This window comes from Columba livia, chromosome 20 (assembly GCF_036013475.1).
Source record: "Columba livia isolate bColLiv1 breed racing homer chromosome 20, bColLiv1.pat.W.v2, whole genome shotgun sequence".
Classification (NCBI taxonomy): domain Eukaryota; kingdom Metazoa; phylum Chordata; class Aves; order Columbiformes; family Columbidae; genus Columba; species Columba livia.
Window position 1 is genome coordinate 9,344,188 of NC_088621.1, and position 25,841 is coordinate 9,370,028.

At 51.8% G+C, this 25,841-nt stretch overlaps 1 protein-coding gene across 28 annotated transcripts in view; it reads right to left on the reverse strand.

The window, feature by feature from the left end:
• Positions 1 to 25,841, reverse strand: part of GTF2IRD1 (GTF2I repeat domain containing 1) — a 63,264-nt gene that overhangs the window by 18,137 nt on the left and 19,286 nt on the right. For 12 of the 28 annotated variants that reach the window (XM_065037200.1, XM_065037193.1, XM_065037197.1 and 9 more), the window contains exons 2-16: positions 23,838 to 23,966; positions 21,300 to 21,441; positions 17,878 to 18,024; positions 14,001 to 14,184; positions 12,640 to 12,932; positions 12,138 to 12,227; positions 11,210 to 11,293; positions 9,936 to 10,119; positions 8,778 to 8,803; positions 6,650 to 6,770; positions 4,038 to 4,075; positions 2,951 to 3,031; positions 1,159 to 1,248; positions 698 to 760; positions 193 to 258 (exon numbers count right to left, since the gene is read on the reverse strand). In XM_065037200.1, the coding sequence (XP_064893272.1) occupies positions 193 to 258; positions 698 to 760; positions 1,159 to 1,248; positions 2,951 to 3,031; positions 4,038 to 4,075; positions 6,650 to 6,770; positions 8,778 to 8,803; positions 9,936 to 10,119; positions 11,210 to 11,293; positions 12,138 to 12,227; positions 12,640 to 12,932; positions 14,001 to 14,184; positions 17,878 to 18,024; positions 21,300 to 21,441; positions 23,838 to 23,960 (1,732 nt within the window). In that variant the 5' untranslated portion in view covers positions 23,961 to 23,966. The remainder of the gene's footprint in view (positions 1 to 192; positions 259 to 697; positions 761 to 1,158; positions 1,249 to 2,950; positions 3,032 to 4,037; positions 4,076 to 6,649; positions 6,771 to 8,777; positions 8,804 to 9,935; positions 10,120 to 11,209; positions 11,294 to 12,137; positions 12,228 to 12,639; positions 12,933 to 14,000; positions 14,185 to 17,877; positions 18,025 to 21,299; positions 21,442 to 23,837; positions 23,967 to 25,841) is intronic. The other 16 variants (XM_065037194.1, XM_065037199.1, XM_065037187.1 and 13 more) reach the window with 5 other exon arrangements.

Below are 25,841 nucleotides of genomic sequence, written 5' to 3' on the forward strand. Positions count from 1 at the left end.
AGTAACAAGGCCCGGGGAGATTTCAAATGCATTTGTAAGCCCAGCAGACAGCAAATGAACAAATTAGATTGCACCTTTACTCAGCTGCTGGTTTGGAAATGGTAGGTGACATTTGTGAGCAATTAGGAGCTCCCCATGGCAGAGGCCAGCACTTGGCATGATGAACATGCGTTAATTTTATGACTATCTTACCGTATCTTGTGTTGAACAAAATTTCAACTTGTTTTCTCAAATGACTTAAAACATCCCCTATGCCATCTGCAAAAAAAAAAAAATAAAAACAAACAGAAAAGAAAAAGAGAAATGCTCTGAAAAACCAGCTGCCTCTGGGGCCAGCAACACACAGCACAGGCAAGCAGCCCGTGAGCCCTGGCAGGGCCGGCCACACGCTCTTCACACCTCTCAAACTGATGCCAAACCATGAGCAGCTGCTTCCAAGCTCATCCCTGAGCAAGGAAGGGCAGCCATGCACCAGCCACAGAGCTCTGCTGGCAGCAAGGAGGGACAAAATGGGGGAAAAAGTAAATCTGGGCAAGAGTAGGGAGGACAGAGCCCAGGAACACAGCAACACCTTCTGTACCGGGCTTTTTGGAGGCTGAATGCTTTGCTGATCATATAGGAAGCCCACAAAACCCAACGCAAAATACATCTGCATCCAAAAACTTGCAATGATGGGCAAAGCTCACTGTACACTCACCTGATCCCTCTCTCTGCTTTTCTTCATGCCGTGACTCCTCGCTGGGCCCCTTCTCTGTCCCTGCTGAGGAAGAGGAGGGTTAGCGGTGGCCAGCACCAGTAAAACCAGACCAGACGTGGGCAGGACGTCCCCAGGTCCCCTGCAGTCATCCAGCTCCTCCTCCCCTCCCCAAGCTCTGAGCACACGTCCCAGTGCAGGCTCGGGCTGGCAGCATCACGCCAGGAGCTGCACAGGCAAAACAAACCCATCGCCTACATCCAAGAGGTCTGGGAAGAAGCAGCAGTGCTGAAAAAGCCACCAGTTTGTTGGTCAGAGCTCCCAGCTGGCTTGACTGAGGTCACGACTCTGGAAGCAGGTCCCAACTCCATCCCCACGGCTCCTAAATGGTATTTACTCATTTCTGACACATGCACAAACTCCCATGCCCCCACAGAGTCTCCTGGATGCTTCATTCCTGGTACCTGCTACTGTTTCTACGATGTAGTTCGACTCCTCCGAGGATACGTGCGTGGGTGCTGGGTCGTGCATCTCATCTGAACCGGGCGATCGGTCTGCGGAGAAAACCCCATGGGCAGCTTTTGTTTCAGTGATGGAGGGGACCGTCCCCAAAACAGGGTTCAGAAGGCCCTGGCCCATCAGCAGGGGCTGAGCGAAGGGCTCCCCCGCAACACAGCCCCACAGCAGGAGCTGCTCTGGGGGCGCATCTGCCTTCTTCCTCCCCAGGACCACCCGGAGCTCGCCTCCGAAACACACCCGACCTCTTGGCCCAAGGGAAAAGATCAAAAGCTTCTTCCCAACCTCCATGGAAGATAAAGAACAAAAAGAGTTCAAAACTATTTACTTGGCTTAATTCCATCTGGACACTCAATTTTGGCTTAAAAAGTTAATGCTGCTTGACTTAGCTACTCCACTGAGGGAAAACCGTTCCAGCAATGCTGCCTTCCTCCCCAAAATCACACCTGTTTGGTTTCCCTTATGTAACCTGCATGCATGATTAAACCTGTTTCCCCTAATGCTGGGCTCTCCAGTGCCCTCAAAGAACTACCCAAATTTAGCTTTAAATAAACCTTCAGCTACTTTAAATACTTCAGTCAGGTCACTGCTTAATCAACCACCTCACAGGATAAATAATCCAAATTTCATCAATTTCTCCCTGTAGATGAACACCTCTTGCCTATTAATCCTCCTCCCTGCCCTCAGCTGTACTCCCTCTGATTGAACTCGATCTTCAAATAAGGTAAGAAAAGGTGGACTCTGGCCTTGAAGTGTGATCTACCCGGCACCAGAGAAGCGATAACACCTCCTCCTCCTCCCACACACTGCCAGCTCGCCACATATTAGCTTTCTTCTCCTCCATTAGCTGCCAAGTTGAAAATTAAATGTTTGATCTAGCACTATACCTTGTTCTTCTCCTTCCCCTATATTAACTGTACATTAAGTCCATTCTACGATAAGCCTGGAGTGACTCCCCAGATATCACTGTATTAAGGGGTTGTTATAATTTGGGTGTGACAGAGATCACACTGGTGTGGTGGGGCTGGGTGTCACTGCTGTCCACAGCATCGCTCACCCTTGGGCATGCTGGGAGTCCTGTTGCTGCCCTCATTCTCATGAGATTATTAATTAATGTTTGTAAAGCACACTGAAAATGCAAAGTGCTAACTATCCGCTCATGAAACCCTGGGGATCATCCTACCATTTGCTGCACTGTCCAGGTCAGGTGAATGGAAAACAACTCTCCCAGCTGCCCCTCAAGCACCCAACCGCTCACCTCCATCACCACCGACCTCTCAGGGCAGAAACGTGAAGAAATGCATTGGTACAACCAATTCCAACACATTTTCAGCACATGCTTAATATTAAACCTGTTCTTATGAACTCATAACTAACCAGGCTGTTTTTCTAAACTAAGGACCTCATCAAAAACATCCTGCACTCGATACCTGGGATCCTCTAAGCCCGAGCATGAGGGGAAACAGTAAACCAGGCTCACTTTCTCAAGGGAAAGGCAGCAACAAAAAGCAATGCAGGAGAGACAGAGCAAGCCCTAAACCACCTTGTACTGCCCCCAGGAAATCCACTGATTTCTGATATGCCCCTTAAAATGACCTTCAGAGAAGAAACACCAGTGCACGGGCACAGGGGACCTTCTGTGCTGTGAAACATCCTCTTCTCAAAGCAACATGCTGAGATGTCAGGCAGCAGCCCAGCCTGCACAGAGGCCACCGCACCAGCCGGTACCCCAGTGCCTACCTGGCACAGTGATCTGGATGATGTCCAGCTCGTCCGGCTCGATTTTGATCTGCCTGATCCCACCCAGATCTCCTGAGGTACCTACCGGGGAGATGCAACAAAAGGCAATTGCCAAGAGGAATGGGCCATGCCACATCTGCTGAATGCAGGCAGGGAAACCAGAGCTGTGACTTCAGTGCTGGCTGAGCATCCTGCAGCAACCAGACTTTGGTCAAGTGGCATCAAGGCCATTGGCATCAAGGTACCCGAAGGGCTCCCATGGACACAGCCTCTGAAAACAGCTTGGCTGGCAGGAGCTGTTGGTGGCCTCAAACTGGTTGCTTGCTCTGGTTATGTGCTTGTTTCCTGGCTTTCCTCACTTAGACTGAGTTACCTGTAAGTGTTGTTGGGGATCCAGGAGGAGCCATCTCCAACAGGCACTTCTGGCATTTTTAATGCTCCCAATCTCACATTTCAGATAAGCTCCTCTGCAGAGCCATGCTCTGGGAGGGCTGATCACAGCTGCATCACACCAGGGCAGGACCAGCTGAACCCCAGGAGGTGGGGAACCCACACCAGCCCATGGAGAGGCTGCCCTGGGGGATGCTGCTCAGCCCAGCTGCCTCTTATCTCCGGATAGATATCCTCATTTAGGGTAGGACTGATTCACTGCAAGGGGCTGGGTCACAGCTGGGGCAGGCAGGACAGTGAGGCTCTGCGTGGCTTCACCTACTCAGTGGTGATTTAAGCCCCTAAAACTGGGGAAAAGCGTTTCCTTCTCATTTGCAGAGCACCAACGCTGCTGATTTCTGGGTGATCCAATCGTGGCAGCTTTTTGGGAAAGGGGAACTCTGAGACTGAAGACTTCCCTTAGCATTGCATTTAAGCATGTGCTTAAGTCTTGTTATTTCTATTTATGCACTTTTGGGACCCAACTGAAAGGTCACAGGATAAGACCCTTCATCTCTGTATCTAATGAATGGGGATAAAATCCTGAAAGAACTGTCCCGTGGGGCAAATGGGTAACTGGTTACTACACAGGCAACTTTCTTTAGTGTTCCCCCTACAAATATCACTATTTCGCAAGAGAAAATTAATTATTCCTCACCTGGCTCACAGCTTTCAGAAACACTGCACTTCTCGGACCTGGAAGGGAAAGGCAGACATGAGAGGTGGTCATGGAGCAACCAAAGGGAACGCTGAAAAACTCAACAGTGCCACGGCATCCATGGCTGCAAGAGAAACCCACGGTCTGCGGGTTTTTCTGCAACTCAAGTCCTGTTCCCAACCTCTCCCCTGGTGTCATCTCTGCCGATAGAGACCAACGGACATGACCGCAGCAGGGAGCTCCTGGAAGCAAGAGGGGTTTTAAGCTCAAAACCTGGTTGACTCCATCCCTTTGTGGCAGTGAGCAGTGCATAAAGCATCATTACAATGTGGTTACTCATGGAGCTAAAGCAAACAGGGAAAGAGGAAAAAAGTCAATTGATTTGATAAATATTTATTCTGCCCAAAGCTTTTCTCCCCTGAAAACTGGGCGCTATCCCAAACTCGCGCCTGCAGTTAACTTTGCATGCTCAGGAATTTACCCAAGGCATTCGGCATCCAAATGAGATTACTTTGCATTTCTCAGGACATGATTGCTTTCTGTCTCTCTCTTTCTTAACCAAGAACAACCACGGCTCTTTGGCAGTAAGGGGCCCGGGGAGGCACTGCAAAACACATCCCTCCACGACGCTGGTGCTTCAGGGGGAAGGAAAACCCTTCAGAGCCAGCGCCACATCCCTGTTGCCTCAAGGGGGATGCTCAAAAGCACTTCTCTTGCCTAAATCCACTCAGCAGCATCAGCAGAACAAACTACAGGCAACGTGAAGGAAGCCAGGAGTGCTCTTGAAATGTTCTTCCTAAATGTGGTACGGGTAAAAAGAATCTCTGGTCTAGAAAGTACTGTATGTATTAGCTAGGAGCTGTGGGAAGGGTTTTAACTCTCATTTTGGGTCAAAATCAACCTTTCACTAAGGAAATTTGGAAGGAGGGCTTCTCCAGGGAGTGTGTTACTCCTCACAGCATCTGGTATTTCTCCCTGGAGTAGAAAGATGCGGACAGGCATTTTAGCAGGGCCTGTTGCAATAGGACGAGGGGTGATGGTTTTAAACTAAAGGAGGGAAATTCAGGCATGAGGAAGAAATTTGTTACACTGAGGGTGGTGAGAGCCTGGCCCAGGTTGGCCAGAGAGGTGGTGGATGGACCATCCCTGGAGACATCCCAGGCCAGGCTGGACAGGGCTCTGAGCAACCTGAGCTGGTGAAGATGTCCCTGCTCATGGCAGGGGGGGCACTGGGGAGCTGGGAAGGTCCCTTCAACCCAAACTGTTCTATGATTCAATGTTTCTATGTTTCTGTCTGGCTCTGCCCTTGCCCTAGAACTGGACCCTCACCTGGGTGGACTAACTGCTATGGAAATGCTCTGCTCCAGCCATGGAACAGATGTTCCTTATTTGCAGAAGAACAAAAGTGGGATTTGAATATCCACCTGCTTTTCCCCGCAGATAGGTGGTATCAGTGCATTGGGAGGTTTCACAATATTTAAGTTTAGCCCTGCAGCAGGCAGAGTGAGCTGCGCTCCACCACCAAACCACCCCCAAATCCTCCTTTAAAGCTGGAGATACCTCGAGGGCTGGGTGCCAAATGCCAGCCCCCCAAACTGGGCAGCTTGAGAGGTCTCTGCCCTCTCAAGGTGCCTGTTCTAATGCTGCTTATGGGGCAGGTTCATAGTCCTTGGGCGAGCACGGCTTTGGGGACACCCAGCAGCCACATCCCTGGGAACAAACCTGAAACAGCACTGGGAGAACCAGGAGGCTTCAACTCGTGGTGGACTCATGTCCATGAAGAACCAAGGAGGGAGGGAACCCAACACATGCCACAGAGGAGATGGGAACAAGTTACAGACCTGCCTGCAAGCATCAGTTACACTGCTATGAACTGCTGCCCCGCTTCTTTTATTTAAAGTGATTTTAAAGGTAAATGCTGTGGCTAAAAATTACCTTGCTTCAGACCAGCTGAAGCAAAAAATACAGGAAACTGGAGCTACACAGAGAAAAATCCCTTCTGTATCTCCCAGCACGGGTTGAAAAGCAATGCTATATGCTCTGTAGGTGCTGCCAGCAAATTGCAAACCCATCTAGCTCGTGACATGGTTGTACCCGAAACAGGTACTCTCATAAAAAGCCTCCTGCCCTGCTGAACTCTATAACCCCACCTTTATTAAAACATCCGTTAATCCGCTATTAGTCTCCCTGTAAGCTTTATAAACAAGTAATCCTTAATTAGCAGGATGTCCTGTTACAGTGCCAGCTGAGGGCGAATCCTTAGGCCATGCTTTAACAGTGCTCCTGCAGATAATCCCAGCCTGCCCGGGCACGGCCTCGATTTCATCAGTTTTGTACAACATCAATGATTCCAAACTTTGCAGTTTTGGCTTGCAAAAGGATGGGGGTGCTCAGTCTCCCGCCTGTACCATCGCAGCGGGTTTTTAGGGAGGCAGAAGAACGACGCCCTTACAACCACGTTACCTATAACATCTCCCCAACGCTGCCGCTGAGTTGCACCCACTGCACCCTCCCCAGCAGGTGCAATAACCCACTGTGCACATTAATACCCCCAAAGTAACTCTCTGAGGGACGTCACTTTGCGGTGGCCGAGGGACAGGAGTGTCACGTACCTGCTGTTGGCCTGGGAGGTCCCCGCCAGGTCCAGCCCGGCCCCGCGGTGCGGCTCGGGGGAGATCTCCCCGGGGGGGCTGGACGGCTCCAGCTTGGTTGGATCTTTGGTAAATTTGCTTCCTGGTGCCAGGTGCACAGGGTAGGTTTGGAAGGAAAAGAAAAAGCAGAATTAGAAACCAGAGGTGCCAATAATGCAGCTTTTCCACCTCCATTTTTGCCCCCCGCTAGTCCCAGAGCTGAGATCAGGGTGGGGTGACAGGATTTCAAGAGTCACTTGCTTGCAAAGGCAAGGGTGCAGATTTAATTGGGTTTACATGCTAAAATAATAGCAAGGTGCTTGCTTAAAGCTCTGCGTAATGAAGTGTGTTCTGGGAAGCCCTGCCAGGGACAGAGCATCTCCGGAAAGGGCTGGATGCTGGGACAGGGTGTCAAGAGGTGGCGACTCTGTTGGGAAATCCAGGTATGGCCGGGGCCGTGGCTCAGTGCTGCAGGAGCGAGCCCCAGCGCGGGGACAGCCCTGTCCCAAGGGAGGGGATGTGCTGCAAAGGACAGGAGCTCAGCAAAGCCCAGAGCAGCGGGGACACAGGCAGGCCCATCCTACAGCTCCAAGCTCCACGTGCAGCAGGAGAAATCTCCACTGCAGCCACGCGGAGGGGGACAAAAGCATCTTGTCACCATGAAAAACCTCCCCTCACCCTTCCCTGTTCCTCAGCAACCTGAAAGGAGCTGGAACGAAGACTCAGCAATGGCATTGGAGATGAAAAGAATGATCTGAAGGCAGGGTAGGAAATGAAAACTGGGCAGGGAACGTGAGCGAAAAGCTGAAGAATTAGTGCTGGAGGAAGGAGGGAATGAAATTACGCCGTGAGGCTGCAGAAACCATGTCGGTGTCTTGCTAAATAGCTGCTGCCAAAGGCCCTTTGGTGGTCTCAAAGTGCCATCGTGACATCCCCACCCTTCCAAAATACACCTTGTCCATGGGAACACGAAGCCTTTTTCCCTTCTACTCTAGCCTGCAAGGAAGGGCAGGGCTCTGGCAATGGGACCAGCAGCAATACGGAGTCTTAAACTCACTATTTATCTACCGACAGTCCAAAAGACTCCTTTTAATTTGTGCTTTCTATGGACCAAATCTTGTTCTTGCAGCAGCGGAGCCTGCCTGAAGCTGCTACCCAGGGGAGAAGCAAAAAATAGGTTTCCCAGCAGTGGTGGGTATTTTAATTAAAGGGTGAGCAAAACTGTATGGGGAAGCTTTGGGATATTTTGCAGTCGCCAACTTAAAATACAGCTCCACTCAGAAAATAGTATCTTTGCAAAAATGGCACCTCCTGACTCAGCAGATGCTTTTGCACAGTCAGATGTGCTGATGCGAATCACAAAAAGCCTGGTTTAATGTGTTTTGCTTCTGGTAACCCTGCAGGGACCAGGCAGGGAGGGGGAGCTGCCACCAGCCCCAGTGCTGCTGGCTTTGCCTCCTCTTCCCCTAATTTCCACCTGCACCACCTCGCCGTGGAACCCTGAGTTTGTAGCACGGCGCTTCCATCGGCAGCTCTTGAGCTGATATACTGACATGTGCAATGCCTCCCCCCACATACCGCACAACCACGGCGGATTCGCAAGCAAAATCCAAGTATCCCAAGGCACAGTTCAGTGCTCCATCCCTTGGGGGTGGGTTAGAGCTTAAAAAATCATTTTCTTGAGAAAAAACCAAAGTTTTTCTTTTAAAAACAGCAGCTGGATGACGCTAGCGCTTCCCAGCCAAAAAGAAAACGGGAATAATTTACCAGCGAGGAACCCAGCAGTGATTTTTCTTCCCCCTGAAAGCACAGCAATATGCCATGTGCTGCCTGGAGCTGCGGCTTAGCCTGGCGCAGGGAGCCAGCCCAGCCTCACGCACTGGGGATTTCTCACTTAAACCTCCAGAACATGATTTAAAGGGCGCACGGTGCTTGCACCGATCGCAGGCAACGGCGGTCTCGGCACAGCTGCGTGCAGGGCACAGCCGAGGCTTCTCCTCACTGAGCGTAATTGCACGTGTCCTGCACTATTGCTGCTTACAGGCGACATTATTTCAACTCTGCTTCTCTGGGTAATCTTTCAATTTTGTGGGCAATAAATCAAACGTACCTGTAAAAATCCTCTCGTCAAACATCCTAGGAGGAAACGACAAAAAAAAAAGGGATTAGAAATAGGTGCGTCTAATGACTGAATTTTAGGTTTTATTAATGAACAGCATTAAACCAAGCCAAAACAGTGATTTTATTCATCCCCTAAAAAAAAGGGAAAGAATTTTTCAGCCAAAAAGAAAAAAAGAAGCCTTTTAGCCTGTTGTGCAAACAAGCAATCTTACAGCATATGCTCTTTAACTAAAGCACCTTTAAATCTGCTTATAAGCCCTTCTCTTCATTTAATTAACTTATTAAATGAGGCTGCTACAGGCTGGCTTTACCAAAAGAGATGATGGGACCGAAGTAGCTGTTGCTGGACCTTCATTTCACAACACAGATCATCAAGCAGACGCCACCAGCACAGAGCTGCAGTATTTACACCCTCCTGCTGTGGCACACATACCCTTGGGGATGTCACCTTTCTCCCACATATTGTATTTTAGAGCCACACACAGCTTCTATGCAAAGGTACTGCGCTGTAGTTTCACACCTCTAGCAAGGGAACAACATGAGCACTACAGAGGCAAGGATTGAATAAATAAATATATTATAAAGCAGATTTTCCTGACAGGGAAGCAAAGAGGGGTTGCACGGTGCAGAGATAACCAGGAAAGCGTCTGCTCCTCCTGCTCCAGTGCAAATACAGTCACCAAGACACAACGCCCTGCCCGCAGGCGATACATCCTCATCATCCTATACACGGGACGCCCATAAGCCATGCTGCAAAACGAGGTGGAGGGGAATCCCCGTGCAGTGTGAATATGGATGTTCCTCCTCCCAGACACCAAATGCCATTAGAGATAGTCGTGTCGTGATCAGGGGGTCCTGATACCACCCAAAATGCTTAGGATGGCACTGGTAATGTCTGCATGGACTTACAACAGGGTGGCGGGGCTTGGGGGTGACCGTGGTATGGCCAACCCTGCCACATCCTCGCAAAAAGTGGAGAGAGAGATGGAAAACAGAGGTTGGTGGGGGGTTGCGCAGAATTATAGCTCTTTTCCATTAAAATGGGTAAAATGAGTTTTAGGTGTCAAATAAACCTTCTAAGCGTGGAGGGAACAGAGCTTAAATCCTCAAGCCCCCTTGAGCCTGTGCAGTTGCCCTTGCCACCCACCTTTTGATGACAAAATGGATATTGTGCCTCTCCTCCAGTATCCTCTTGAGCTTGGGGACGCCGTAGGTGCAAGGTCTTTTGAAGGGTATTTTGTCCGGGATGCCGATGATCTCCACCGCCTCGGGGTCGCAGGCAATTTTCCGGTACGGGACAGGGACCATGTGGTCTAACCCCAAGGCTTCAGCTGAAAGATGAACGCATGGTTTGCACTCAAACACGGGCTCTTCCTCTTACAGATGATAAAATGAAGGTGTAAAGGCTTCAACCCAAGGATAACGAGTGCCTCCTGCCCAATTCTCCTTTGCTTGTCCCGCAAGATGAGCCCTGGGAGCAGCTCGCTCACGGGAGATGGGACAACGTAGAGACAAGGCAGCCGCAAACACAGCTAACAGTGTCCTCCAAACCCCCAAACGTGCCCGGCATTGCTCAAACCAGGGGCAAGCTGGCCCACGTGCCGTCCCCAACCTCCCCGAGACCACAGCAGGTCACTATTTAACTTGTGAGTAGCAGAGCACATATATAGATTATAAGTTACAGAGCTCACCTATAGCCCATATATAATTCAGGAGTTGCACAGTGAATTACAGTCTATAAGTTACAGAGCTCATCTATAGCCCATTCATGAGTGATGTAACACATATCTATAACCCATCTATAACTCACGAGTGATGTAACATGTATCTATAGCCCATCTATAACTCACGAGTGATGTAGCACGTATCTATAGCCCGTCTGTAACTCATGGATTCCACAGCCTGATGAGGATGGTTCAGGCGACAACCTCCAGCCCATCTGCCCATTCCCAAGCAATTTCCTGAGCTTACAGCTGCCCAAACGCCCAGGAACTAACCAAAAAGCACTGCCTGTGGCAAGGGGAGCACCAACAACACCTGTAAGCCGTGCGAGCGGAAAAAAAAGCAGCTGCAATAATGAAAACCTTCTTTTTTCCTGCTATATTAATTTAAATCCCCCTCGCCCCCAGCGCCGGCGGTGCCCGGGTGCTCCGACCCGGCGTTCCACGCTTCCAACCGGGGCTGGTTTACAGCCCAGTTATAAATTCCTCGACGGCGGCGGGGGCTCCAAATGGAAATATTGACATAACCTTCAGCAGACACTCAGAGACTGGGAGCTGCTGGGCTAAATGTGTTAGGAAGAGAAGGGAGCTCTAGCATATGGCTTCTGCTGCTGTGTTAGGGAACAAAAATGATTGCTATATAATGATATGCAAACCACAAGCGCTGCAGATGCATAATGGGATATTAACTCCTACTCACCATATCTGCTGTTAAACAGAATTTGCACGCACTCCCTAAGGGTGTTGATATCTTCGGTTTCTTTTATAAAACTGTCCCACTTATCTATCAAAACAAAATATAAGAAATAAGGAACTTCCATATGGTTCATACACAGCAGATGCACTTTTCTGGTGCAAAGCACTGGGAAGCAGGAACAAGACTTTGTTGCTTCAAAAAGAATGATTTCCCTCTTCCCGAGCGGATTTTGCCGGGCTGGCAGATAAGGTCCGGCTTCCCCTGCCCAAGCACCCTCCTCTGCAGCCCTGCATGTGCAAAGCAGATTCTTAAGAAATGACCCCATAAAACTTCTCAACCCTGAAATGAAAGACCCTCCAGGACAGAGCAAACTCAACCTGAAATGAACCTTTGAAAGGCATGGCCGTTTCGCAGAGGAGCTTTTTCACCTCCTTTTCTTTCCCAGCTTTCCCACACGTATTTTTTAACACGGGCAGGCGAGGGTTTTGATGTAAACACGTCAGAATTTCAGGTTGCATATCCCTTGGGTGGGGTGGAGGTGGGGAAATGGCAGAGTCTCCTCCCCATTGCTGATCCCCCCAGGCACCACTGCAGAATCACGCCGGGGTTAGTGGGTTTCAGTTACTTTGAAATAACGCCAAGTTCTGGCAGGTATTTGCTGTTTGCAGCTCAGGTGAACGGCCTCACCCACAGCCGTGCCTCGGTTCCCCGGGCACGAAGCGGGGACGGGATTTTCCAGCCGGCTGGCATTGCTGAAGGACTGAGCATCGTGGAGATGGCAGGGACAGACCTGAGCAGGGATGAAGCTGAGATGCTGCAGCAAGTAAAGGGTATAAATCCTCCAGCAGAGCACAGAGAGATGGGGCTGGGGGGAAACCTCTCCCCAAGAGGTGGCTGCTGGCCACCTCCAACGGCAAAATGGGACACGGACCTGTCTTGTCGTGGACGATGGAGAAGAGGATGCGCTTGGACGAGTGCACATTCTGGATGAGGGGACCTCCGGAGACTGACGATTTCTGTCCTGGACAAGAGGGGAGACAAGGAGAAAGGGCTGATGAGAGCCTGACCGATGCTCTGGGCACCCGAGCAAGCCCCCGGGTGCTGTCCCTGCCGGTGACACTGACCCCATCAGCTCTCCTCCGTGTCCCCTGACCTGTGACAACCCAGCATGGTCCTGGCCAGGCCAAGTCCCCACTGTCCCCCAGCTGCTCCTCTAGCCTCGGGGTGCAGCACTTGGTGTGTCAGGGCAGAAATGGAGGGGAAAGGCCGGGGCAACACAAAATGGTGGGGGATCCACTCCTCTCCATACAGGCCAAGCTTTGCACCAATTTTCATCCAAGGACCGCCAGAACACCCCGGCCTGTCCCCTGTCAGTGCCGGGGGGGGTGGGCTTTGCCCAGGCCCTCGTCTGAGAGCAAACTCCAGGCTATTACCACAGCAGTCGCTGTACTCCTGTGAGGAAGGCACCTTCAGCTCTCCCGCTGGCCGGGGCAGCAGCACCTCGCCGGCCGCCTTCGGCCCGGACACCTCTTGCTTTAGGTCGACGGCCATCTGAGTTGGCAGTGAGACGCCGTATAAGAAGCTGGTGACGGTGGAGGGGGGGTCCTGGCCAGAGGGTTTGGCCATGGGGCCATTGGCACCAGAGTCCCGGCCGCCCTTGGGGGCGAGGGAGGTACAAGTCAGCTCGGCGCTGGGGTTCGGCTCTCGGCTGGGCTCGTCTGCCGGCCTGAGGGGAAAGGAGGGAGAAAATGAGGAAAAAAACAGGTTGCTTTGGTGCTCTGGCTCTGCTAAGCCAGGATGAGCAAGGATGTGGAGGGAGAAGGACAGCTGTGCCCAGGACTGGGGGACACGCTGCACTGCCAGGCTCTTGTTCCAGAAATTACAGCCATCACCCAACCTCCACCAGTTTCTTCGAGCGTCTGCACCATTTTTGTCTTCTTTAAGTGGAACCGGTTGGTATTATAGTAGTTCAAAGTGTTTATATTAGCTGGGGCAAAGCCACTGAGCTCGGTGTGTTTAAAGAGTAAAACAATTTGTGTGACCGTAACCACCAGACTGCCGTGCCTGTCCCAGCCCCAGGACCCACGGCACGTCCAACAGGGACCCGTCAGCCCAGGGATGAGCTTCAGACCAAGGAAGCCCACACGCTTCTCATGAGACAGGCGGCCACAAGCTCACAGACAGCTCCAGTTCTGTGTGTCCTACTTTTAGCTGTCTCAGCCTGATTTTCCAGAAGTGCCGAGCCTTCAGAGCAGGTATCTGGTAGCGCTCAGCACTTCTCTGAACAGATCCGAGGAGCTGCCAGCCTGGCAAATGCAGAGGAATTGCACCAAAACGGCAGAGCCCCTGGCCAATATGTGGCCAAGATGGGGAGGTTGCCCCGCCGTGGTCTCCCACCTTCCCTCCCTCCTTGTCTGCTGTTAAAATCCCATTTCAGCCTGGGAAGAAGCTCGCAGCGTTTACACTGGAAATCTCTCTGGAGACCAGAAAGCACTTAGCTAGCCGCAGTGGAAATTTTGGCGGCGACACGATGTGGTTAATGTGCACGTTTACATGCAATTATTATAGGAATGAGTCCGAAATGGTCTCAAGCTACCTGACACCAACGAACCTCCATGCAAGGCTGGGTTTGGCGTGGTGGGATCCAGGTTTCTGGGTCTAAGGGAGAAGCTGGGACACGGGGGAGACCCTCCTGTCTCCTCCATGCAAAATCTTTGTCACTCACTGACGTTACAGGAGCCACCATCCCGAGGGCTCACTGCCCTCCTGCCCCTTCGGGGAACCCCAGAATTACCTTTTTAGCCTGAAGCGGATACTGTGGCTGTGCTCTAAGATGGCCATCAGGGACTTCACATCGTACTCCATGGGTTTCTTAAAGCTGATCCCCTCAGGCAAGCCGGCCACCGCCAGTGAGCCCGGCTCCTTCAGGAACCTCTCGTACGGCAAAGGGACCACGCTGTTCTTCCCCACGGCTTCACCTGGGGAGGGGGCAGAGTTACACACCGACGGACACCCCGCACCCCCACCGCGGCCGAGCCAGGCTGGAGGAGCAAACGCCAAAGCAAGACATCCCGGTGGAGACATTATGAGAAGATAACTGCATTCTACCTCGGCACTTGGCACGCAAGGACTTGCAAGCTCTTTCTAAGCACTAATTAATATAAAGCTCACAAAAGCCAATAAGCAGATGCTTCATCTTTTGGGTTGCAAAGTAAAATGCTTGGTTGGGGTCACTTGGCACAAGCCCAGCCCCAGGATGCCCGGACACATGCCAGCGAGAGATGTGGCCACCGGCAAGCCGGGAGGGAGCCGAGGGCTGACAGAAGAGGCTGAAGGGCTCACGCTGATTTTTATCATGTTTACTGAGATATTTTGGGAACCTTATTTTCAGCTGATTTTCTTATTTTACCTCCTGGAAGAATGTAAAGTATTTTGATTGCTGGTGCTGTCAGGCAGCCTCAATACACTTTGGAAGACAAGAATAAAAACCAAACCAACAACAGGCTCCCTTCATCCCACCATTCGCAGGCAGCAGGAACATGGACACATTTGACTGCATGATCTCCTCCAGCAGCCCAGAAATCTCACCCACTCCCCTTGATGATGGGCACAGAGTCCCCCTGTGTCCCCACCACATGGGGCTGGCTCTGTTGTACCTCTGAGACCAAAATCTACCCCAGGAATTGGAAGCAAACTCTTTTCCCTTCCCTGGCAGCAAAATACAACCAGGAAAAATCGCAGCTACACGGAGATTTTTCTAAACCAGCTAAAAAGCCTGAACCTGGGATGGTCTCCAGACAAGACACTGTCGGAAAATCAGCCCACTCTGAATGGTTTCAAGGAATGGCCCAAATCCTGGAGCTGCTCTCTGTGGAAAAATTACTTTGGAAACCAACCCAAGTCACTGCGACCAATAAACCTGGTGCTGAAAGCACGAAGCAGAAGAAACAGCCGTGCAGGAATGCGACCTGTCTGGCAAAGAGGCGTCCAGATGCAGAACATCTGGCTGCGTGGCAAGGTGTCTGCACCTTCGTCTCCAGGCTGAGGGGCAGGCAGAGCAGATTACGGGACCTTTAAGCAGCTGGGGGATTTTATACTGTTGATTTTCTTTAAAATCTTTTCTTTTTTCTCTCTTCTTTTAAAAAAAAGGTCTTACAGAAACCCCAGAAATCTTGTGGTGCTGTCAGCAAGTCCTTATTAAAAGCGATTTCTTCAACATGTTCTTTGAAGCAACGTGTGATAACTATGATAACTAACGACATGCGACTTGCATGAACCATTAAGGTTCCTCATAGGCGGGATGGATAATGTTTCAATTAAGCCAATAACAGAAGTTTCAAACCAAACCTTTGCACCGCACCACCACTTTCTGCAAGTCCAGAGGTACTGACGGTTTCCTGGCCCTGATGCACCAGTTCTCACAGCTTTTACCTCCCTCCATCACCTCTCCTCATGATGAGGAGAAGCTCCCGATGCCCACGGCGGCTCCTTATCAACCCAACGCTCAGTAACTCCCTGAACGTATTTTTATGGGGAACGTGTTACTGCCAAAGTGACCTTCACCAAGCCTCATGCTGCTGCGCAGAGGCTCACGGTTTAGCTAAAGAGAGACAATAATCATCATTAATGCCTGTTTAATAGAAGCTGGCGGTAATCAGTCATCCTGTTGGTGTGGAGATTACTTGGCTCTGGAGGGAATACGCGATCTTTTTGACTGAGTATTTTCTAAGATTTTTTTGTTTCCAGTCCCTGTTGATGGGAGGCGACCGAAAGGACAAAAAAAAACCCCGAAACACAGAAGAAAGATAACTGCTAATTTCTGATACTTGTCTTGGTGTTGGAAACAGAATCACCCTGGGACATCCACTATCTCCTGTGGTATTTCTGCCCGTTCCTCCAGGAGAGGCTCTTCCCACTAGGAGGGAGCATCTGCCCAGTGGGTTTCCCCATCCGGTGGCTCAAGGATGGAAACAGCTGGTGCTACTGAATACACCACAAAGGCAGAATTAAAGTCAAAGCCAGAATTACATCCAAAGCTGGAACAACACCCAATGCCAGGCCAAAATCACCGCCCAGGGATGCCCAACCTCCCCCTGCCACTGCCATGATGTCACCACTGTGGGCTGGGGACCTGGCCAGAGTGTCCACACACACAAGAAGGTGAAGAGCATCACCAAACTCATCCCACGGCGTGGGCCACCTGGTTTGTACATCCTCACGCAGATGCACCCTGGTCAAGCGTTCTTATGCAATTATATATTTATGGTATGTCATACATGGATAATTCCCATATTCCCAAGAGGCCCATAGAGCCTGGCGTTCTCCCAGTAGCAGGATGAGACCCACAGCTCAGAACGGGATCCAACCAGCGACAAAACACCCTCCCCATCCTGTTCCCTTGGCTCTTCTGCATTGCCCGTTCCTTCCCACTTGGGCCAAACCTTTTGGAGTCAGCGAGAGGATTTTATTACCCCTGCTAATGGGAATATCACCTCCAAATCCTTTACGTGGTTTCAGAAAACCTCAGTGACTGTCCATCCCCAGAGGAAGGGCTGCCATCTCCCCTTTCTGTGAAGCAGGTGCTGGCAAGGCGAGAGTGGAACCACAGCCAGCAACAGCAAACACTGCGCACAAGCCCGGGGCGGTTGGTGGGGGAATCCATTATCCCCTTCCCACTGTGGTGGGAGAGCCTGTTCCCAAACCCAGCACATAAACAGGGGCAACAGCTGCACTTCAGGCTCAAGGAGACCCACACAGCCCCAGAAGGATTGGGTAGCTCACCCTAAATCTCAAATGGTGACGTGGAGCTGCACCCAGGAAAGCAAAACACCCGGTTCTGCAGCTGGTCCAGCCACACGGCACAAACTCCCCCAAAGCATCATGCTGGGCTAATGCAACCCGCTGAGCAGCGCAGGGGAAAACACCACCCCGTTTTCCCAACCTGACCTTGCTTTCCTACCCAGGCCAACACAGCCCCAGAGGTGCTGCCAGGGGACAAGCCAGTAGCACGACTGTCACCTCCAGCCACTCCATGGGGGCTCCAGCAGGGAGCTCCCAAGCAAGAAACAGGCAATGCTGCGGCTCGAGCCTCTGCAGATTGGGCTCAGAAGGAGCCCTGCAACCCACTGGGTTACATATCAACAGCCATATGGTCATCTACATTTTAATTGCAGAAGCTTTATTGCCGGGGATGATGCATGTGCTGGAACGGCACCAGCTTGTCTCTCGGAGTTGAAGCTGCGGGGCCGCCTGCTAGAAAAATCATCTTTTTTCCTTTTAAATAGACTTGCCAGGGAAAGGGGCGAGAGAGTCTCTGCAGAGCCCTGACACAGCGCTTGTGAAAGAGGTGTTGTAGACGTGACATCAGGGACAAAGGTGTGCTTGAAAATCACACTCAGGGCATGGCAGAGGCTTCCCCTGGCTGGGAGCACAGAGGATGCTGCCCCCAGCACAAGGAGATTATTTCCCCAGTTTGGGACACTGGGAAGTGAAGAAGCAGCAGCTGGATCTCATCTCAACAGAACACAAACCCTACGCAGGAGCACGTCCCGCCCCTGCCAGGCGCCTGCTACCTCGCTGGGGACAAAAGCCACGTCCGTGGGTGGCACCGGGCAGCTCAGCAAGCCTCAGTGGCAATCCAAATCCCCAAATGGAAGCGTGAAGGTTCTTACTATAAAGCACATCAAACACTTCCTCTACCATCTTCCTGAGGAGGTACACGTCTGATCCCTGGTCCGGGGAGACCCTGAGCACGCTTCGCCCGCACTCCTTTGCCTTCTTCTGCGCCTCCACGTCCTGCTCCTTCCTCTGCTGGATTCCTGTGGTGGGGAGAGGAGAAAACGGGAGATGCTGTGGTGAGAAGAGGGTTCATGGGCAACGCCACATGCACTTTCAAGTGGCTGTGAAGTGATCAAACCCACCAGCTGGGTTACGCCAACTTCAGCAAGTCATCTCTGGCCCCCAAGCCCCACGCAAGATGGGGTCCTGTGTGTGCCGGGCCCCTCGCTACCCCCACAGCATCAGCAAAGTCCTCTGGGCAGGCAGGTGCATGCCCCACGTCTCCCACTCATCCCAGCCCCAGTTCGGATGTGCCCATGGTAGCTCCGGTGTGCAGGGGAAGGTACCGGCAGCGGTGCCAGCAGTGCCGCTGTGAGCAGGGTTTGGTCATCCTGCCTGTGCCCCCCCTTCCCCAGTTTTACCCGCTCAGCTGCACTAAAACTGTTGTGATTAATTGGGCAGCGCATTTCTTTTCTCTGGTTTCAATCTGCTTAGCCTCCAATCTCTCAGGAAAAGAAAATCCGCCTTTCTTGGAGGCTTTTTTACCCTTCAGCATCACGTAGCTTGGTAATACCAGCTATTTCCTGCTAATTTCCCCCATTAAACCTCAAATAAAGCATATCTTCGGCAACGACTTCCTTCCATCTCTAAACGCACAGAAAATTAAACACTACAAGTGCATTATTGCCGTTCTATCCGAAGCGATTCACAAGGGATTTTCGGTGGTGAAGGACTAATTCCTTCAGCATCCTTGACAGGCTCCTGCCGGCGATCGGCCCTGGATGCTGCTCAAGGAGGAGCTCGTGGATCCCTCCCGTGGAAACAGCCCGTGGCTGGGACATCACTGGGATGGGGGCAAGAGCCACCCAAGGGTCCCCACACAACCAGCCACAGGGAAGGGGACAGGATCCAACACTGCACAACCCTTGGCAAGCTCTGAATGCCCCCCACAGCACATGGAAACAGGCTCTGGAGAACTTTTTGGGTGTTTTACCATGGTGGTGAAATACATCCACACCAACTGACTCTCCCCCCAAGCCGGGCACTCACTCTGCTCCGTTGACATTAATCCTGATCACTGTCAAGTTCCCCCTGTGCACCAGGGAAGGCTGAGCCAGAGGTGCAGATAAAGGAGCGCGTTCAAGCGAGGTCTGCACACCCAGAGAGATAAGAGGCTTCTTACATCTCTCAGCGATGTCTGCTTTAGATTATTTCCGATCCTTTCGAAGGGGGCAGCTAGCCCATAAATCAGAGGCACTTCCAGGGATGCTTTCCACTGCGTGCCAGTTGTAAGAGCTTTATGGAGCAGAGTTGAGCCTGGGCCATTTATAATTCAAGACAGAGTTATCATGTTTCACCCTGTCTCCAGCATCAGCCGCTTCGCCTGAACCCCATCGTTTTGTGCTTTCAACCAGACGTGACCATTTTGTTTTGCAAAAGTGTAAATGAAACCGAAGGAGAAGGGAATCGCAACCTAAAGCCGAACGCCTTGCCCCAGCACAGTGGTAGGTCACCAGCTAGGATATATGTATATATATTTCTAAAAGTGACATTTGCAGAAGGTCATTAAATATTGTGAGCTCTAGGGAGACACAGTTGGCATTTAGTAGATAAGAGGCAGCTCTGTCCCGTTGGCCACGCTGGGGCACGTCCCTGCCCCTTGTGGGCAGTGGGAGGGGAGGCAGAGGCACCTGCAAACGCAAGGAACATCCCCAAAATGCCTCCTGTCCTGCAAAGCACGATGCACCAAAGCAGAAGATAAGTGACAGCGGCTCTCCCAGGTGTGTATGATGTGCTGGAGGCGGCGGGCAGGACGAGGGGCAGAGCAGGGCCGGGCAGGGAGCTGCTCCCGCACAGCCGTGCCGGCTCAGCCCGCACACGTGCGCCGACTCGCCCGAGCAGACGGCGACCCTGGCAGCTTCACAGCGCTAATGTTTGCAGTGGAGCGAGCCCTTCCTGAGACAGATCTCCAGCGGTTTAAGCACCAATATGGTTTCCGTCAACACCACGTGTGCACACACAGCCGAGTCATTTCTCTCCACTGACATCCCACTGTGAGCAGCTTGTGTGAGAGGCTCTGGGGTCCCCCTGGCTCTGGGGTCCCCGGCACCACCAAAGCCAGAGCCCGTCCAGCATGGAGCAGGGAAAGCAGCAGTTCGCGTGCCAGGGCTGATGCCATTCAGTGCCTCGTTTTACACTGAGGGTGGTGAGAGCCTGGCCCAGGTTGGCCGGAGAGGTGGTGGATGAACCATCCCTGGAGACATCCCAGGCCAGGCTGGACGGGGCTCTGAGCAACCTGAGCTGCTGAAGATGTCCCTGCTCATGGCAGGAGTGGCACTGGATGAGCCGTGAAGAGCCCTTCAACCCAAAGGGTTCTATGATAAGAAACACAGGTCCCTGCTTGCAGCACTATTCCCACTTTCCTCTCAGCTCCCAGGCTGTTTTTTGGGAGCTGGCAGGGCCACAGAGCTGGCAAAGAGGGCTGGGTGCTGGCCTCCCTGTGCCAGTCACACACACCCCTGGAATATCTGGTGACCCCAATCTGAGACTGGAGGGACCACGGGTCTTGCTCAAGTCAACCTTTCATCACTGTTAGCCCCTCAAAAACAACACTCCCAGCTCTCAAATTCATCCCTGTCTTCTCAAAAGCAGGAAAAAAGCCTTGGCCCAAGAAAGCCTCTCTGCTCCTGGGGCATCATTCGAACAAACTGCTTTTGCTATAAGCCATCAAAAACCACTCCAGCACACCAGCACTGCAGATCAACAGTGCCAGGGGACGGCCAACAGGGTCATAGAATCATTTTGGTTGGAAAAGACCCTCAAGATCATCCAGTCCAACCATAACCCACCCCTGGCACTGCCCCATGTCCTGAGAACCTCATGTCCGTCTGTCCAACCCTCCAGGGATGGTGACTCCAGCACTGCCCTGGGCAGCCTGTTCCAATGCCCCACAGCCCTTTGGGCAAGAAATTGTTCCCCACATCCAACCTCACCCTCCCCTGGCGCAACTTGAGGCCGTTTCCTCTGCTCCTGGCGCTTGTTCCTGGGGAGCAGAGCCCAACCCCCCCTGGCTCCAAGCTCCTTTCAGGCAGTTCAGAGATCAGAAGGTCTCCCCTCAGCTCCTGTTCTCCAGCTGAACCCCCCAGGTTCCTCAGCCACTCCCATCACACTTGTGCTCCAGCCCCTCACCAGCCTCTCTGCCCGTGCAGCCACCCAGCCCTGTGCCACGCCGGGGCTGCTTTCGGAGAAGAGTGCCGGGGTGCGCGGTGCCTCCAGCCACAGTTCCCACCCGCTTTCTCCATCACTCCATACTCACTGCAGAACTTCTGGAAGTCGGCTTGCAGCTCCTTGCGGGCGCTGAGGAAGACCCGTCCCTTCTCGGTGCCGACCACGAAGGCACTCTCCTCGTGCACGGCAATACAGGCGACCTCTGCGTTCAGCTTGGAGAGCGCCGAGCACTGTGGGGAGGCAGCAGGTCAGGGCGGCCGTGGGAGCAGCCCCGCTTGGCACCCCCTGCCATTCACACAGAATCACAGAACTGGATTGGAAGGGACCTGGAAAGCTCATCCAGTGCAATCCCCCCATGGAGCAGGAACACCCAGATGAGGTTACACAGGAAGGTGTCCAGGCGGGTTGGAATGTCTGCACAGAAGGAGACTCCACAACCCCCTGGGCAGCCTGGGCCAGGCTCTGCCACCCTCACCAGGAACAAGTTTCTTCTCATATTTAAGTGGAACCTTTTGTGTTCCAGTTTGCACCCATTGCCCCTTGTCCTATCATTGGTTGTCACCGAGAAGAGCCTGGCTCCATCCTCCTGACACTCCCCCTTTCCATATTGATCCCCAGGAATGAGTCCCCCCTCAGTCTCCTCTTGTCCAGCTCCAGAGCCCCAGCTCCCTCAGCCTTTCCTCACACGGGAGATGCTCCACTCCCTTCAGCATCTTGGTGGCTGCGCTGGACTCTCTCCAGCAGTTCCCTGTCCTGCTGGAACTGAGGGGCCACAACTGGATTTTCCAGTGGGGTGGTTTTTTCCCTTCCCATCAAAAGATCCCTCCATCAAAAGCAATGTTCTGGTTTGGGTCAGAATTTCATGGGTTTTATGACATCCCCTAAACACTTTACAGCTCCGGAAAGTAGAGCCATGCTGAGCTATGCTTTGCTGGAAAAAAAGAAGTATTTACCTATCATTTCAATTTTTCCTATCCTAAAAGTAAACATTTTATAGCATTACTTTAAAAGAAAACATTCCTGTAAAAACCAACCAAACAAAAAAATCCCAACCAACAACAATTTCTATTTTTCCACAAGCTCTAATGAAATAAGGAGCACGGGAATCTTATTTCAGCCGCAGAACACTAATATGGTCAAAGTCTGGATTAGTCGAATGATTCCTCTTGTACAGTTATGCAAAACATGAAAGAGATGGAAAAGACTTCCTCTATTAATCCACTTTATGTAACATGCGCTTCCTGCTCTACATAATACACATGTATATGTGCTTTTATTATTATTTTTTGTATTATAATAGTTACGCAGTGCCGGCAGCCTGAGTCATATTCCCATAGCTACGGCACTGACGCTATGAAGACGCTACCCCAGGTCACAATTTAAATGGGTAGAATGGGGGGATTTTCCCATTGGCAGCCCTGGTTAGACATGTCACCTGTCCCCAGCACCACGGAGGGGCCAAAGGATGCTGGGGAGGGACCACGGACCAACCCCCCCGAGCTACCTTCAGCTCCTTGCCAGATTGATTTGTGTGGGCTCAAAGCCAGCTCTATATCGGGTCATTTTACCTCCTGCTCACCTTCTTCAAGAAGAAGGTATTGAATCACATCCCCCAATATAGACATTTTTAAGAAATCTCTTTTCAAAGAACCCAGCAACTAATGGGAGAATTTTGCTCAAAAAGCCTGACACTTGAAAAATAAATACAAAATCTAGGGGGTGCGAGATGTGGATGCAGACTGAATCCAAACCCATGCTCGGTGATGTGCATGTGGCCCATGGTTCATCTATCACATCCGCAGGCAGCCGGGCTTCCGTGGGTGCAGAGCCTGGCACTGGGGAAGCGCTGGGCTAAAGCTGAATCTCAGCAACCGCCTGGCCCCCTGGCCCTGCTTTAAGCACCTGACAAGGACTGCGGAATAATGTATACTCATTAAGGAGCCAAACTACGATAATGCAATTTGCTGTACGGGATGGCACGTATATAAATCATCAAAGTTGCTTGGGGTGCGTCAGCTCCGGGGAACCTGCTTTTTAGTGGGGTGGTGATGGGCAAAGAGAAGGAAATCAGTATTAATGAAAATAATCCCTACCTGTGCAGAGAAAAAGATGTATCCAAGATAAATATATTAAACACAACTTGGCTTTAAAAAGGGAGGGCTATTTAGCACGTCGCATTGCATTACACATTAGTTACTACACACTCGCTTTCCCTTCTTGATCACATCCATAGTTAAAAATAAGATTAGCTCTGGTCCACAAGACTTAATCCAGACAGTTATCTTGTTTATGTAAGCCTGGCTGACTTAGGCAAGGTTTCCACTGGGAATTCTACGTCAAAAGATATGAAAGTTATTTTCTTTGTTCTCGGAGATAAAAGCCATTGTTCTCCTGTTGTGTAAAAGCTCACGGTAACATTGGTAAAACATCAAGACAAAAAAAAAATCCCAACCACCCTATATTCAACTGATACCAACATAAATATTAATGGGAAAACAATACACATCTGAGATTAACTTGGGCCGACTTTATGATCCTTACGGCTGTCAGTGCAGGAGAGGATTATTTCTCCAGCAGTTCCTGGGGTGAAACGATGGAGGGGACGGGGATGCCACCGGCCTCTTACCATGGAGTCTAAGGCAGACACTAAGCTGGTGATGATTTCATCTTTCTGGGGAAAAACCATATTCCACTGGTCAGCTCTGGAGGTGCTGAGCGTCACGTCTAAAGGTTTCCCTGCCAGGGCCATATTCACCTGGAAATAGAAAACAAAAGAGGTATGTGCATTGCTGTTACCGATGGAGAGCTGGCGCTGAGCATCACCAGCGCAGCACAACACCGGCGTGTGCCACAGACTACGGTGCAACGCCGGCATGGATAGATGGGGAAACTGAGGCACACAGAGAGGCCAGGGCCAGCCTGACCCCAGGTACTCCCTGTCTCTGCTAAAAGCAGATAATTGTGGATGCTGCTGAGCCATAAGCAAACCCTGGGTCTGATGCTGTGTGTCCCAGCAGTGGCCAGGTCACCTCTGCCCTTGGGAGCTCCATCCCTCACTGCAAAACGGGGAAAAAAGGAGGAAAACCACCTGATTCTGGCCACACATGCAGCAGCTGAGCCAGGTCTCTGTGCCCCAATGCCCGTGTCTCCATCCATCAGACATGACCCACAGTGAGGCCAATGCTGCAGAGGAAACTGAGGCAGGGCCCACCCTGCACAGATTGTCCTGCTCCTGTGCTGGGGCATCCAGACCCAACACAGCATCACCCTTCCGTCCCCAGCACCGTCCCTCCCAGCTATCGCCCCTCCATCCACAGGGCAGCGTCGCGCCGCCCGGCTTTCATCCCGTGGATAAAGGGCGGCAAATTAGCCGGCAATGCTCAGGAGCCACTCAAACCGGATCGTAAATCATGCGCTCGAAGCCGCGAGCGGATAAAAGAGGCCGGAGAAGAATTTCTAACAAGGCGAGACGGGCAGGAGACAGGGAATATGAATGAAGGCGCCTGCATGTAACTTGATTTGCAGCTCAGCTGATAACCACAGCTGCTGAAAACAAGGGTTAAAAGTCAACAGCAAAAACCCAAATTCACCTTCCTGCCCCGGTTTGTACCTGTGTCCAAGCAGAAGGAATGTGCGTGCAAAGTGGGGCTGGGCTGCCCCACGCAATTAGGGAAATTGTGGATTTTGGCCCCAAATAACAAGCCAGTCCCTAGGCTGGCAGCTCTGCAGGTGCCCAAGGACACACAGGTCACCTCCACAAAACCTCCCTGTCATTTGGGCATTAAACAAGCCAAGGGTGGAGACAACTCCCTGTCAAACAACAATAACCAAATTTCAGAAATCACTCTCATCAGGACCTCCAGGCCGACTCTTAATGCTTCTTAACAGCACCCACTGCCCAAACGAAGCTGATGGCACAATGTTCTCCCCCAGGATGATCTTGGGGGAAAATCAAACCAAACCAAACCATGTGTCAGCTTGGAAAATAAAGCAGGAAAGCAGCCGCACAGTCCTGCAGCCTGGGCACTGCCACCCACCAGCACAGCCCCCGGGATGTCCCCGCACTGGGGACAGGGCTCTACCTGCCTCCTCCAGCTTTACCATCCTGAAGGGTCACAGCAGCACCGGGAAACCATCTGCCTCACTCCAGCCCTGCAGTTTGTGCATGGACAGACGGACAGACAGACAAGGGACCATTTCACGTGCAAGCTCGCGAGCAGCTTCCTGCGCACAGCTCTGCGGCTGCAGGGAACTCAAGATTCCTGCTTTTAATCGATGCTGTGTTAATAAGAGGTGCCTCGCTGCGGCTGGCAGGGAGCAGCGAGGCAACGGCAGCGCCGGTGCCAGCCCTGAGCCGCGCTCCCAGCCCACAGGACACCGGGCAGCTGTGACACCGCGCTGGGACCAGCCACCACCTGGGGATCCCACCAGAGAAGGACTTGGTCCAGGGAGCATCACTCTCTTCTTAACTCGCCCCCCATGAGCACTTGCTTGGAGGAAAAGAAGCACCTTATTTTTATGCCCATACGGATTTCCGAGTGCCCTAATTATGATTTAATACAACTCCTATGACATGGATGTTCATGTTGCCTCCCGGCAGTGCTCTGGAGAGCTGGTCCCTGGCTCGGTG